The sequence below is a fragment of the Rhopalosiphum padi genome, chromosome 2 (assembly GCF_020882245.1).
Source record: "Rhopalosiphum padi isolate XX-2018 chromosome 2, ASM2088224v1, whole genome shotgun sequence".
NCBI lineage: Eukaryota > Metazoa > Arthropoda > Insecta > Hemiptera > Aphididae > Rhopalosiphum > Rhopalosiphum padi.
The window spans coordinates 26,623,970-26,641,861 of NC_083598.1; the positions used below are offsets into that span (position 1 = coordinate 26,623,970).

Below are 17,892 nucleotides of genomic sequence, written 5' to 3' on the forward strand. Positions count from 1 at the left end.
AATTATTTGTATTGCTATTACAGAACTTCTAAAGTTATATCGACAAGAGACTGATTTAGAAACGTATCCGTTCGTAACCATTCTAGTTTAAAATTCTCAAAATTTAAATTTAATTTTAAATTCTTGGGAAAACAGATTTAGAAAATTATAGGTTGGAAACTTATTTGATCGACTCAAAAGTTTGTTTTATTAGCAAATAAATATTCAGTGCCCTAGAGAGTTTGATATACTAGAGTGATGTAGTTCGTAGTAACGTTTTTGAGAAAACTTATTTTCCTTTAATAGCTTTAAGTTATCATAGATTTGTAATATATAATTTTTAAAATATGTTAAATAAAATTGAAAAAAATTAACATTTTTATTGACATTATATTATTTATTTACTGGTCGTACTTAAAATATTAATATTTTTGTATACAAACAGCATTACATAGCACACATATTAGAAACATTATAGATTAAGTTATTATAATTGTAATGAGTAAATCTAGATAATCTAGATTATCCTTATATAATTGAATATTTTATTTTTAACTATAACCACGTATCTATTTCTTACATAATTTTAAATATTCGCACTTATTATTAATGTATAAAACTTTTGTTATGATTGAATTAATTTTAATGTAAATTTAAGATATTATAAATATAATGGTACGTACAAATCAATGTAAGAATAAAGTGTAAAAACAAGATATATATAATAAATACGTTGTTTTCATTAGATGTTTATAAAAAACTTGCTTAGTTCACCAAATCATTCTGTATAGTATGATTTAAATTAGACCGACAAAATACATTGATTTAATCAGCATTTATGGTATTGGTAAATTTCAAAAGTATCCGGTTATTTAAATGTATGGGCCTAGAATCTCAATATGTGATTTATGGATTGAACATTTCACCAGCGTTAAAAATATCTATAGAGTTAGAATAATGTTATGCATACTGCGCTATCAATTTTTAACCTTATCAGACAGTATAAAGCTAAAATGGTTTTGTCCTTTAGTCTGTAATTTATTTGAACGTTTGTAGCTTGTAGGTAATCTTATGGGAATTACTCAATTTCACGAGATTGTTGTTTGGGTGTTCAGTGGTGCATACTATATAACCTTGTATTCTCACGAGAGTTAACTACGTAAAATAGGTTTCCAAAATTATCGTGATGTCTCGATTTTTCATTATGTATAAAATATATTGTTCTAGTTTTAATGTATACTATATTATACTAAATATTTCCAAATGATAAATGATTTTTTTAAGCTTAGATCTAATGCTAAATTAATCGTTTTTTCAAAATTAAAATTTTTTTTTATTAAGAAAGCCAAGAAAAATCATAGTGATAAGCCTAAAAGACATGTAAGAAATCCATTTTTTTAAATAAAAAAAAAATATGATATATGTATTTTACTTCCACTTAGAACTAGTTTTCGAGTATATTTATCGTTGTTTTCAAATTTTAAGAAACCAATCAAGTGTTCATCCATCTCATGTGTTAAATATTTTTATTTTCTTTAAATATACCAAGTTTAATGTTTATAATATCGTATATGTAATGAATGCAGTCATTCTACGATACGAACACAAATATTACATTTTTTTAATGAGTTGAGCTGATTAGAATTAAATTACGATATCGATCTTGCATACTTGCAATACTTGCATATACGTTTAATTTATAATATTAGTATTATTAGATAATACTAAATGGATATAAACATATTATATCGTGCAGTGTTTGACCCAATTCGGATTGAAAATAATGAGAAGAAATTGTACACATTAATTTTTTAGGATCAAAAACTGTAGTTAGCTTTTAGATTATAATAGATGAGTCGTATATCCTATATTTTCTTATAATTAGCTAATCACATCAAAGTACCTATTGAACTTACTTATTGATTTTTGTATATTTAGGCTTATAATAGTTTACTTAATATAGTTTTGAAAAACTATCACATAATAATATATCCAGGTCAATAGTTTTATATGAATGGTTAAAAATAAATAAATCTGTTATTTTAGTTCCATTCGTCAGAAATAAAATTAAACTGTAGGTGATTTCCACAACTGTGGCGATTAGTCTTAAGAGGAAAGATTATAACTAAAGAATCTTAAAATTAAGAAATTAAATAATTATCTACCTAGGTAATTAAAATGTATTATAACATTTTTATTTTAGAATCTAATTTTGAAACATCTTAAAATATGAGAGCATGCTAAATAAGCTTCTAATGAAATCAAAATAATAATTATATTATTGTTTAAATTTTTTTAATTATTTTTAAATGAACATACAGTCGTACTATACGTGTGATATTTTATGATCTCGCCATAACAAAAGCAGCCAATCAGAGTGCTTCCTTTACTTTTTAAGTTAATTCTATTAGCTTACGCTAATGACAAATGTTCATTCTATTGTCTAAAATCTGAATATTTATGATGGTTGTAGTGACAATACAAAACGGGTCTTCCGTTCATCATCAATCATAGTAGTCATAACTAAAAACATCAACCCACGTTCTACCTCTTTCGAAATCTTGACAAGAATACTATTGAAAGGTAAGAATTTGAATAATATTTATAGTGTCACTTTGTCTAAAATTATAACACGAGTCATGAGAATAGAAATTAAACTATCTATGGATAAAATTTTTTTTTAGAAATTGAAATACTTAACGTATAGTATTATGTAATGCATGTATAAATTTTACTTTAGTTTTTTGTAAGATAGATTTCATTAGTAAAATAGTTATATTTATTACAAATTTTGAAGAATAATTTCAAAAATTTTAAAAGGTAAAATTGAAAATTCTATTAATTTAACGTTTAACTATTAAACGTTTTTTTTTATTAAATCAATTGATAATTTTGATAATATACTCATAATAATATGAAATTATAAGGATTTTTAATTATTATTGTTGAAAGTATATAATTTATGTGCGTAAAAATATATTGAGGTATAATTGTTCCTATTTTATTTTAAATATATACATAAATTTTTAAAACGTGTTTTTAATTATCAAGTAGCAAACCGTGACATATTGTTGGTCAGAAAGCTCTCAAGTAAAATTTATGCTTACTTTAGCACATTTATAGATAAGTTCGTGTAATTATATATATTGTTAATTTTTATATAACATTAGTATAAGTATAATTTTTAAAATAATATTACTTTTATAATTTTATTTTAACTTATTTGATACTATATTACTACTACAATATACACAATAATGTAATTTTAATGGACAGGGTTTTTTTTATTGGTTTCCTGCACATAATATTAAACACAATTTAGAATCTATTTTATACCTTTAATAGATATCATTCTAATTTTTACATGCTTATACTCTTGAATTATGAATAATTAATAAGTATTAATTTAAAGAACTTAGTCAAAATAATTAAATTGTATTATTTTACAATATTTTAATTTAATTTTTTAAAGTAAAATCATTTAAAAAATTCAGTATAGCAGTGATGAATATTTTATACAAAAACTTACAAGTGATAAAAATAAATTGAATTCGTATTGTTATATTTTATAATTATATTGTTGAACCATTACTACCTACTAATAAATTAAAACCGATGTAAAATACGAATATGAATAATAAATAAAATATGAATTTTCAAGTAATAATTATATATTGCTTTAATAAATATATTTAATCTAAATACATTTTTATTTAGCCTAATCTATTCAAAACAGAATAAGCAATTTCGTAATTAGTATGGGTACTAAACTACATTCAAATTATTTTTAGTCAATAAATTAAAAACAATTTTAGAACATAATAGATAATTAGCTTTAATATTTGCCATGGCTATTCTAAGTATCACGTTTAATGTTATTAAAATGAGATAAATCATTGAACAGGTTAAAGAAATACTGTGAGAAAAAATATGCTTATATAATTATCATCACTATCACATTTAATTTGTTTTACTCGCTTAAATGAAAAGTGGCATTTTGTGAAAAGAGAACCCTTCAAAATGGATACTCAACCAATTTATAAATTAAAACTGCGTAAACATTTTCAAAATGATCCGCAGTGAAAAATAATTTAAAAAAATAAAATAATAATAACGGATATTGAAATAGAACGACGCCAATTACGTTGATTAATTGAAGAAAATAATAAATGAACGGTCTGCAGTCAAGCAAATATTAAAGAGAAAAATCGCTGAGTAGATTTCCTCCCTTTTAAGCAGTATTAGTTGTTTATATGGTAACGGTCAGGAAAGTCTAATACGTCAGATAAGAAACTGTTTATTTTTAATTTTCTAATTTACAAACTGAAAATAAATATATCAAGTTGGTACTCACAAGTCTCAACCAAACGTTCGATTTCATTATTTGACTCTTTTCGTTCTGAAACAAGTAAGACACATATTATTTATTTAGATATATTAATAATTAGCAATACGTAGCTTATAACTAATTAATAGTTTGTTATATTATTTATTTTTAACGAAAAACATTACATATTATTTTATTTAACTTTAATTAAATATAAATTAGACTTAAAGTTATATAAATTATGTCTCCGACTTTTATTAGTGTGCGTTTATTAAGTTATAAATCAGTATATGAACAAATTATGGAATAATATAACATGCCATATAAAAATAAAATCTATGAAATAAGAATACATTACATTATAAATGCAAATAAATGTTATGTTTAAATTTATAAACGTTAAAAATATTTATTTTTATATCAACAATTAATAGTCCATTCTCTATATTCAATACTGTGTAGTTATACAGAACGACATAATAATTTTTATTTTTAGACACTCGTATTTTATAAATTCATATGAATTATAGTCTATAGCAAAGGCATGTTTGTATTTTATGATTGTTATTATTATTTTTTTTTATAGGTAGAAAGAATGATCTAAAAGAACAATGTAATTAATTTATAGATCATACATTTTATCTTGATGGTAATATGAAAACATAAATGTTAGATAATCAAATTTTATTTATTATTTTTTCTGAGAAAAAGAAAAAAATTATAGATGTTTGTATAGAACATTTTTAAAAGAATGATAGGAAGCGTAAATTATATTAGTTGGCTAAATGTTAGTAACTTACTATACCCAATACCCATACATAAAATGTAATTGTTTGGTATTAAGTACTTTAAAATGTGTATATATTTATCACGTTAGTTATTGAGTATACATAATATAACTTTTGTACGGTTAGGTGGATCAGTGGAAAATAACCTAACCTAGGTACAAATAATAAGTCGTTAGATATTTATTATGTCCTAAGATAAAATGAATAATTTACACCTATTATGTTTATAAAGTTATATACTGTTAAATAAATGACCTATGGTTTGTCATTCATCGTATACAATGTACACTATACATAATATTTATTTATTTGTTTATTAAGTTAAGGTTAGGTGGCTCAAGTATAGTGTTTTTAGTATACAGTAATTAATACATATGAATAATAAAAAGATTTATTATGGAATGAAGAACTTACATTTAATTAAATTAGTGTTTTAAGAATAAACTATAGTTCATTATAAATAATTTAATATGCTTAGTCTTTAGACTGATGAGTTTAATTTTAAGTTATGTACTAAAATCCTCGATTATAAAAAACTTTATTTTATTTTTTCAGATTTTCGAGTATTCTATTATTACTTCTTTAGCAGTGATATATGATTATCCGCGGATGTTACTACCATTGTGTGGACCCGTCTTAAATAGTGATGAAAAGATTAGTGACTAGATGTATTGTGTATACAATATACTATAGATACTAGTAGATAGTAGATACTACATAGAATAAGTTGCACTATATCATCATATATTATAATGCGAATACCTATAGGTTTTTATGAAATAAATATTTTTTTTTTACGAATATGAACAATATTATAGGTATTTTTAAGCTTTTAAAAAATGTTTTTTGTAACATTTGATCAAAAAATAAAAAGCTATACAGAAATTTGACTACCAAAATCCTCCTTTGTATACACATCTGTATTATATTACATCGTTACCTTCTACTAAGGTGAACTAAGTAAAATAAGTACACAGTTTTGTATTTTATCCAGCTGTTTTTTTATTTATTATTTATGATAAGGTCGTATATTGATGCGTGTTTTTGTAATAATTTTGATTTTAAGGTTAAAAATTTACATAATTTAGAACTAAATGGTGTAATTTAGTTTTCATATTTTTAAATATTGTTTATTTTTATTAAAATTTTATATTGACTTTAAATTATTGGTGAAACATTACGAATTTTTGTAATTAATTATAGATTAAAAGGCAACTTTGAAAGTTTGATTTAAACTATAACATAACCTATCCGGTTGAGATAGTTGTATTTATACGTGCATATTAGTATAATACAATACAATTTATGAATATAAGTGGGTAATGTAAAAACGCGTAGTGTATAACTGAAAGTAATTTCAATTTTATAAACTTTAAAGACACATATTTTTGTTTCATGCATTTTTTAAATTCTATTACTAAGTCTGACTAGATATTAAATAAAAGTTCTGGATAAAATTGTATTAATCTTAACTATACATTTTAGTGTTTTTAAAATACTATTGTCGCCGTATCATAATTATAAGAAAATATAAATTGTGTAAATTACTCAGTTAAAAAAAAAAATACGAATTTATTATTTATATTGTATATTTTAGTATTTTAACATTGTTAAATTTTATTTATTAGCATTTTTGCATTGAAAATTTTAATATATTTGAATATATATATATATATATATATATATAATTTATATATATATATATATATATGAATTCACTTTTCTATTTCAAATTGTATATTATTATAAGGAATTCAACACTGTTTATAAATAATATATATTCAAAGCAGTAACATATTGAACGTATATAGCTATTAAGTATAAAGGAACTATTAATATATTATATATTGTAACATACCACGTTAATGAGTTGAACAAATGCTAAACCAAACTGTACATTGACTTTTTCGGTCATGTTCTGGACTGGTCTGATTAGTTTGTTGTAGCCTCTGAAAAGATCTCTAACCAGACGCTCCTCGTCTTCTGAACACCAACAACCTTGGGAACACAAACAAAAAACACAGATGTTATACGATGTTGTTTTTTAAGACGTATACACACACAAATAGTCTTCAACTGTAGTAAAAGAGACTTAGGTTTTTCAAGAGATGTTAATCTTTTTCTCGGTTGACTTAAGTTTTTTTATTATTATTATTATTATTATTATTATCAAAAGTAAATGGTAGAAGAAAAATAAATTTAAATATAAAAACTAATCCGGCGAGCACGTCTTGCCACTCGGATAACGAACGACCTGGATGTCTGAAGATACGAATGCACCGGCCGGAAAAAAAACAGATAATAATAATAATAATAATAATAATAACACCGTTGAAAATCCATTCGGTCCGTTGAGCTTTGCCTACCGGCAAGTATAGGAAAACAAAAACCACAGAAAAAGAAAACTTGGAACATGATGGAAATACATATTATACAAAATAAAATCTTGTATATATAGAGTATAGAGAACGAGTAATTGGCTTAGAAAGTCATTCTACTTTTCAGTGTTGTTTTCACTCTCAACTGGCATTATATATATATTGACACAGTATATTATTATATATCTTCAAAATTCACTAAATTAAAAATAATCAAGTGATTAAACTTTTTTTTGGGTTAGGTATATTTACATCATTTATTTAATAAACCATGGTTTATTTGTTAAACAAATAATTGAAGATATAAGTGCAAAAAATATATTTATCGCGAATAAATAATTGTGACTAATATTCCCCACGGTAACACGGTATGAACGTATCATTTGGTTTAAAATGGATCCTGAAAAGAGAAATAATATCGATAAAAATAAACTATCAGTTTCGAATACTCAAATAGGTTTTTATGGTAAATTAATAAAAAAAAAGAGAGGATTTTATAATATAATTTAATGGTTTGATTCTATTTTAATGTTTTAAGGATTGCTGTAGTCATATTCGTATTCATATTTCATACGAGAGATTTGTGTTTTAATATTGTATCGATTATTTGGTATGGTTATAATTTGGAGATTTTTATATTTTTTTTCAAATTAACCATGATTTGTATTGATAGTAGTAGCTGACATTAATGCATCTATATTACTCATGACGTAATCAAACATAATCAGTCTTGTTTATAGACACATTTATACTTGATTCCTAATGTAGTTTGTGTAGCTTAAATCAGGTTAAAACCTGGTTAAATATATCTATGAATAAGACAGGAATGAATCAAACACGACTTTTCTATTGGCAATCCAATATAAAGTGTTTTTCCATTATTCGAACGGTTTGAAAACGAAAACGGATGTGAATAAAATTGATGGGGTCATATCGAAATAACGCTCTCTACGTGATCCGTCTAAAGCCGTGTTGTTTGGTTGGACCAAATCCCACGCACCAGAATCAAACTATAATAAGTAGGTAAGGTATACACTATACTCCTTACGGTTTTATCATGAACGTCCAATTTCGTTTCACATATGTTTCTATCTTAGACCGATCGGTACTTTAAAAAGTAGTGGATGGCAACCTCAAGTCTATAGTTTGAAAAAAACTGGACAGGACAAAAATATAGGTAAATCTCAGCTTTCTTAAATCGCGGTACCCTCGATACGAGAAATGCCAGAGTATTGATTTATTGTGATATTAAATTTAAAACAAGTTTTAGAAAATTATTGATTAAAATCATGTTGTTAAAATTTCCTAAATGTATGTCGATATTAATTCTTCAATATTTTCTTGACGGTTGTTGGTCAATTTTTTGTACGCTTAAAGAAACTATTGAGAAAAAGAAAAATATTCTTCTCAAATTATTATTTACGGATTAAATTCAGACTTAAAAAGGTACCTACTGTGTAGAACTTTTTGAACACGCGTTTTCTCAGAAAAAAAATTTAAAAAATACGTTTTTTATTATGCCCAGAATCCAATATTTATATATTATGTGATAATACATATATTAACAATTAATTCTTGTATACTATTAAATATTAATAGGTATTTATCATATACTTGTAATTTGTATATATATTATATTTTAAATACAAATAATTTTAAAATGTTTTAATTTTTTTTTTAGCTATTATTAATATTTTTTAATGCGCTTATATTTCAAAATATTGTTTTCTAATTTTTACTTTCTCAAAAATGCTACAATATTATAATAATCTAATTCAAATATAGTTATTATTATTCGTTTAATATAATTTATTAATTGTATGGTTTTGGCACATATAAAATTAACATATCGTTGAAACCTGATTTTTACTGATTTATCCATGCCTAAATCATAAGTCTGCTGACACTTGTTTCAGACAATCAAAATCTTTACGGTTTCTACTGAGTACTACGAAAACTATCGAATTTTTTAGGATGAATATAAAGTTGACCTGTCGGCAGCAGCTGCAGTGGTTGGGTCGATTTTTACGAGAACAGATACACGCCCAATACTATAATACTGGTTTTGTGCGTAATGTTTTGTTAGTTACATATTTTGTCTCTTAGATATTAACACTACAGTATCGATATGTGTCCTGATATTTAAAAAAAAGAGTTTTGTCAATAATTAATATGAATCATTGCTGAGTTTTAAATTCACGGATAGGTTAGACAATGGATTCTTGAATGTTTGATGTAAAAATAAAAACAACTTGGTGTTTCGGGAAATTTTAATACTTTTTAAAGGATTGAAGAAAGAAATTACATTATATTAAATGTTAGATTGAGTACTGTATTTAATGATGTATTATATATTTTTTAACGATGTCTACAGAAATATTTAAATTTATTTTATACTACTTACAAATTTATCAGATTTAAATATTTTGGTGTGTTTTTATTTTTATAGTTTATCTGTATTGGCATAATAATTATTTAAATTTATACATATTCCTGGTTTTATATTTTAGAAGCAATTTGACAATGGACTACATTTTAAATAGGAAAATTTTATTTGTTTTTTTTTTTCATTATGATACTTAGAGTACCGTAGATATTTTTTTTTAGTTTTACTATTAACAAATAAATTATATTATTAGATGGATTCGCTACTAAAATTGAGGGACAACAAAAATGTAACAAATATTTTTACTTCATATTTTATACTTAAAAAACAACTATTATATTTTAATATCATGGCAGGATGTTAAATTAAATTGACTGTATATAAATATGGAAATGATGAATACATTATAACATAATAAAAATTAATTTTTTTATACTCGATTAATTTAAAATATATTTTTTTTAAATCGTTATTAGCTAATACTTGCATACTAGGTGTATTCAAATTTAAATTTATGTTTTGTCAAAAATAAGATTAATATTAAAATTGTTGAAGAATCGAGATGCATTTTTTGAAAAGTTGAATTTAAACTTGAAAGTACTAATTTTTATAAATATGAATAAACTAATTAAAAATATATACCTAATCCTATTTTATCTATAAATAAAATACTTTCTAGAACTTTAGTTAAAAATAATTTCTAATGACTATGAGTATATAAGCTTAGAATAAAATAACCTATTAAATAAATAGCTACTTAAATATTAATAATAATTGATAAAGGAGAATTTCAATACGTATCATTAGCGTAAATTTAATTAAATTAGTATACCCATTGCATTTTGAATCCAATTAAAATTTTTTTTTTATATATAAATTGAAAATATTTTTCAACAACTATGAAGTTCTGTTTGATTTTGACATTGTTATCCATTGTTTGTCGTCTACAAACAAAGTAATTTATGATCTATTTTTTATTTTACGTTTATATTAAGTACATCGCTTTGAACGAACAAGTCATGTTAAATTGTGCCTCCACTTACTCCATACTGATTTCTCATGCTTCTCATTGTTAACACACTATCTTTTTCTATCCCTAACGTATAGTCTCCCGAAAACGGGTGTAGCTAAAAGGACTTTCCATGCTGGTCTAGCGGCTTTTCGGTTGATGACTCCAAAGATGGTGTGGGGAAGTCCTGCGTGGGTGGGAGAGTCCTGTACGGGCGGGCGGGTTAGTTATACTCGGCGAATAATATCGGGGAGGTTGAGGGGGGATTACGCGGCAAGGGGCTGATAGCGTGTAGAGGAATAGTCGACGACAAAGGATGAGGTTAGGCTGAGTGGTGACGGCGGCTCGCGACGTCCGCGGTGGTAACGACGGCGGGCGGTTCCCTGGCAAAGTACGTTCGGAGCACCGCCGACGACTACGCGCGGCAGCCTCGGCGGATGGGCGGGGACGATCGATCGAACCGCTTTGACCCGGGTGTGACTGCTGTTGCCGGCGTTTTCGCGAGGATATTATTTTATGCATGCGAACGCCCTTTACTTTCAGTTATCGTCATTCCCGAATTATCTCGACATCCCACTCCAAATTCACGTACAACCTGCTGCAGTCGTTTGCCCGGGGCTTGACTAACTATAAGACTTTTAGAACGTTTATGTTTATTTATTGTAATAACGTCGCGATGGCACACCTTACGCGATACCTGCAAATGTATCTTATGTATAGGCAGCCAATAGCCAATAGGTATACCGCGGTGATATACAATAACAACACTTATGCGGTGCGCCCCGGCAGGTACCATAGTATAATAGCGTGGGAGTACCCATCCATGTGTATTCTGCAGAGCAAAGTTACAGTTTCCTTTGTAGGAATTATCGTGATATTTAAACATTTTTATCATTACAAACACAATGTCGTTGAACCGAATTCACCCGTTTTCAGTGTTGTAATAATTGGGCATATAATCATTTAATCAATTTTCGATAAAGATAACATAAATATTAAATAGCAATATCGTAATTGGCGTATCATACTTTCTGGTTTAAGCCATTTTACTCTATAAGTGTAGCCATAAAGATACAGTATACCTACAATGCATATTTTTAAGATAGCTTAAAAGTCTAAAGTCTAATAAACGTAATTATTACTAGTAAATTGTTATAATAAAATGCAATAAAATTATATATTATAATGTATGGATTAAATCTTATACTATTATCTATGTTTTAAATCACAATAAAATTGTTTAAATTTATAGTTTCAATGGATATTACATTATTGACTACAATTTATTAATGGCTATCGATATAGGTATTCACAGTGGCCGTATCACATATCAGTCACTTTAAATCGTAGAATATTTCATATGATGATAGTATACATCAAAATTATTTTCATAGTTTTTAACGATCTACAATACGAATAATTTTTTATTTTGTTTCTTAAAAATTCAAACAAAAGAACCATTTGATGTATTTTGTGTATAAATATTCAACTAAAAATTTTTCATGTACTACTTGTACATGTTACTTTTGAAGCATAGATAGTGAAGTTTAGCACAGAGTACATTTCTAGATTATTTCATGTAATCTCATATATCTTATTTAAATTTAAAATGGTTACAAATAAAAAATAATTGGTTAATTACACGATACATTTTATATGTTAACATAAAAAAAAACAATCTTCTTAAAACTAAAAGATGTCGTTGTCAATCTTAATATCCTCTATACAGATGTCAGATAATAATTTAATTTTTACAAAATAATAGTTACCATATTTTTATAAGCTGGTACTACAAATTTTATAAAAATATTTTTCAAACACAAACATTGACTGTAACAATAATTCTTAAGTACCATCATATATAGTGTATTTTACAGTAACAATTTGTGTAAATATAGTTGGAATAACTTTTATTTAATTTCTATTGTTTTTATAACAATTAAAAATAATTAATTACGTCAAATAAAAGAAAAATAAATATCACAGACAAAAAAATTATATAAATATAGTAAAATATTTTGTATAATTCTGGTGAAAAAATAATTTAGGCATTTCAGTATGATACTGAATTATACAATATGATTTGAACGTGATATCAGCGTACAAAATGTTTGTAGAGTAAATTTTTTTTATATATCAATGGAAACTTTCTTTTTTGTTCGTTATAATTATTATCTAAATCAATTACCTAGAAAATATTTTATATTAATGGCTAGAATCAAAAAATTAGTCGTTTAATAAAATTTATATTTATCATTAATGAGTAAAACAATTAAATAATTAAATCAAAAATAATGGTAAAAACTATAGTATGGTTATTCTTTCTTTTTTTTAATATTCTTGTTTATTTTTTTGATTGCATCTTTCCGGTTACCATAGTTTTACGGTGTTTAAATAATTTACTAAAATTAAAATTTTTAGTTTTTAGTTATTGTTTGATAATAATGAAAAAACAATTATCGTATCAGAATATGAAATCTTTAAAGAAAATAAACATATTAATTACACATTTAATTTGATAAAAATATAAAGTAACATTTCGATATATTTCGCATATATAGGTAATAGATAAATCAAAATGTTTTCTTCTTATTAAAAAAAAAAATAAACTTTAATTTTAAAGCGAGTTATGAAAATTGAAAGTGGTGTAATTGCAGTTTGTTGTAAACTTTTATTATTACAGTTTTCATTATAAATAAATTAGTTTAAATATGAAATTTATCGAGTGACATTTTATTGATAATTTTCTATAAAATATTATGCAATCCACCTATGAGCTATAATAACTTCCCAATTTAATTATTTCAACTAATTCTTACGATTAAACGATATTCATGATCATACCGTCTAGTATTTTATTATTTATGTTTTTATCATAACTCTAATAACAATGCTAAATATTCAATAATTATTCATCATCAATGATAGTTTAATCTGAAAATATTTTGCTAAAATTACGTTCTTTACGTTTAATACGTTTTTTGAAGTTTTAACAATGAAATATAAATAGTAAAGAAAGCCTACTCTACTTTTCTTAACTTTATCTTAAAATACCATGATTAGCGTGATTATAAAATAAATTTCTATGTATAAGTTATTATTATAATAACAACATTTATTTTTTTTCAAATTTCAAATAAGTAGGTACCAACGATTTAATCTTAATAAAATCAACATTTATAACAACAGCATTTAAGTAGGTATGTAGTAAAATATAAGCTGGCGTAAGGACGGAAAAGTATTATGATAATTTGTTATTAATTTTTCAATATCATATTATTAAAATCGTTTTTTTTGTTTTTTATAACTTTTACTACGGCTGATAGAGTTTTTTAAACAAAACAATTACATCGTTATTGTAAAACCAATAGGTCACTTCCGATAAAAATCTACGGACTCTGCTTTACGTGATTAAATCAATGATGGTTACTGGTTACCCATAAAACACAATCCCTATATAAATACTAAACTGAATATTACCAAATATATATTACTCACGGATAAAACCTACTTGATTACATAAATGATTTAGAAAATGATCTCAAAAAGTGAATCCACCGTAAGTACCTTCGTTAAACCTTAAACAGGTTAATTTCATTAAACCTGTGTAATGCTGTAGTGTAATTGAATTTTATTTATACGTTTAAATTTTACTTAACACCGCATTATATATTATAGAGAGACGGGAGTGTGACTTTTCAGGCCGTACTACACACGGCCCGCGTTTACACAATTTAAATTGCTCGTTTTATACAATATTATAATTAATTTTCGTGTGATATTATGTGCTTTGGTTTATGGGTTTAAAAGAGGGCAACCCCCACCACCAATCACCCATCGTGGTCATACAATTAACCGCACGTAATAACTATTTATTAATCATCCTCTTTTGATTCGATTATAATATGCACAATTTGGTATATGGATAGAAAACTCGAGGTTTGCGGTCAGTTATTATAATTGTAATTATATTATTTTCTCCGTGCACTCGTCGGCTCCGCCGCATAATATTGAACGTGCGTTGTATCAAAAGAGAGTAGATTCGTTCGCGAGAAGCGGGTGAGTATAACGGGGCAAAGGAAGACCGATGAAAAAGAACATAATAATAATAATGACGGATAAAAAAACTATCGTATATATAATAATCGGCTGGTGTTCGTATAACAATATATATATATATATATATAATGTATACAAGGAGGGGGCCGAGCGAAACGGTATAACGATATACAACACTTTACCGCGTTTACATTGGCGAGTGGTATATATATTATACGGTGCGTTCATCGCATTTTGATAAATTAAGCGAGTTTTAAATTGCTCCTATTTCGTCGTTATGTACGAACAGCAGCAGAAGCAGCAGAAGGAGCGCAGTGTACGAGCGCTGTATACAATATATTGTAATAAATACTTAAGCACACACACATACACACACAACAGCCGTCTGCGCAGCTCTTGCCGACGCGCGAGAACTTTTTCGCCCCCAGAGTGATGAATGGCGGTAGGACAGCTGAAGCGGATTAATTATTAGAATTTAGAATAGCAGCTTGCGTGTGTGCAGTGTGTATACATGTGTATGTTTAATAATAATATACACACCGCCGTAACCTATAGCATGTGCGAGGCAGACCAATCGTTCAAGACGTATATTTTGCCCCGAAATCCACGTCTATCCACGTCAGATATAATACCTAATAAATATACAGGGCGATTCGCCAGGCGTTGTATAGGCGTATTCAACCCCATTTTTCATTTAATAATGAATTTATTTAAAATCTGCTTTTTGAAATTTTGTGGAGATACAATAGAATTCTGTATTTAAATTTAAACTCGCCTTATTTTACTGTAAATTATCTAGTGGACAATTTTTTGAAAACTTTTGATGTATCTAATTTAGAATTTGAAAAAGTAGTTTCTCAGTCATTAAAACTTTACTATAAGGATAATAGTCCTTCAAAATGGTTTTAAAGAAATATAAAATACCTAGATGTAGTATCGGATTTAGTATTTTTTATACTTAAAACATTTATATAAATTATAAATATAATAGTAAAAAAAAATCGCAATAATTTAAAAATATGGTCTTGAAGTGTATTTAATGATTTAGAAAATTATAAACAACATTCTGTACATCAATATATTCATAAATTAGTGTCGTAAGAACTCATGTTCAGGACTCACTACCTACCAGCATAAGTACATCACTACATCAGTATATATACAACTAAAACTTATGCAGTATTCATTTAATAACGTTCTTATTTTAAAATTTTCGCAACTTGCTAAGTGCCTTAACTTCACTTGAAGACCAATATTCTAAAAATTATTAGCAAACTGATACAGCATCATAACAAAAAAACGTAATATTTTTATAAAAAATAATTGCATGTGAGATACGTTTCATATAGTCATTCTAGTAACCGAAAAATCATAACTAACGAGGTGGTCACATATGCAAGGAATACCACTGTAAATAAAATACCAACTAAAGACAAAATAAATTAAACCTTAAACAGTATAATATTAAAAACTCGACAAAACCACTGAAGTTTCAAACTGAGGGGCATTAAAAAAGTTTTCAAATGGCTATATACAGATATCTCGAGAGAATTGATAGTCATAAATATAGAACTATAATAAGATACTTGCATCTTATCCACCCATACCTGATTAGAAAGATACCCAGATCACGCGTGACACATAACAAACAATCATTACACTTGAACATAATTTCGCATCGTAAAAATACTCAATAGGCAACTCTACAACGATCCAACACCATCGGGAGAAGCTCTTAATCAATATTACACTGAGAATAGAATTTATAGAATTTAAGTTTTTTGAATATATAGTTAGTTATATAATTTTAATTTAAACCAGTAATTATGAATTTACATTAAAACTAATGAAGTCTGTATTTCTATAATAATAATATAAAATTAAAAAGCAATGCTATAAATTAAAGAATTGATGGAAAATTATATACTTAGAATATAAATTAAATGAGGCAATAAGGACACTAGAATCAACCAACGAAAACTTCTTTAAACCGTATGTTACGGACATAATATTATAATTTTATTACCGTACTCCACGCATACACCATTATTACTGTGTAGTAAATCATAGAATTTTCAAAACGACACTCCAATTGCATTGATTTCTGTCACGTGTAATTATATAATATCCCGCTGTGCATCAAACCTAATTAACTTCTGTTTCTGAGTTCTGACACCTGTCATATTCTTCTTGACTGCCCTTTTTTCTCACTAAAACGTCAATCACTTTTAAACTCCTTCTCTACACTAAAAATAAATCCTTCTTGATTTTGCGTCATACACTGCATCTTTAACCAACTACCACAGCTTAAATAATTTGTCCTTTTTATAAGCTCAAGATTTGTTATAATTTAACTTGTAAGTCTCTGTGGCCTATATCGTATTTATTATAACATTATTGATGAATTATTGTTATAACTACAAAATATATTTTATTAGTGTTAGCCCAATATTTCAATATTACAAAAAAAGGTGCATTAAAATAATATAGTTTATTCACTTTATAAAACACACACACACACACACACACACACACACACACACACACACACACATATACACATAATATAATATATTATACGAAATATGTACATTATATTTTTAAATGTGTGATGTGCATTATGTTTATACAATCAAAATGTCATTGGGGCACAATATACTAATCTGTGTATGTGTGAGCGTTATGGGGTAGTTTTAATGAGCGCAAGGGGAAATTAAACTTTATGTGCTATTAACAGTTCCACTCGAGGCAGCCATTTTATTTCGATTGGTACAGCAATCGATTGTGCAAAGAGTGAAACCACTACAAATACCATTATAATGCTATTCTACCCAATAACTGCAGATACTACTTCTATATAATATGTACCATTTATCCGTTTATGCCAGTGACATATTATATACTATTTGATACTTCTATATAACTTTTGTCCACTACTATAACTGTGCTATATTCTAAAAATAGTT

General features: G+C 26.0%; 1 protein-coding gene across 1 annotated transcript in view; it reads right to left on the minus strand.

Moving 5' to 3' along the window:
* LOC132919316 (acetylcholine receptor subunit beta-like 1) overlaps positions 1-17,892 on the minus strand; it is a 75,108-nt gene that overhangs the window by 25,683 nt on the left and 31,533 nt on the right. The window contains exons 2-3 of the mRNA XM_060980822.1: positions 6,953-7,092; positions 4,334-4,378 (exon numbers count right to left, since the gene is read on the minus strand). Coding sequence (XP_060836805.1) covers positions 4,334-4,378; positions 6,953-7,092 — 185 coding nt within the window. The remainder of the gene's footprint in view (positions 1-4,333; positions 4,379-6,952; positions 7,093-17,892) is intronic.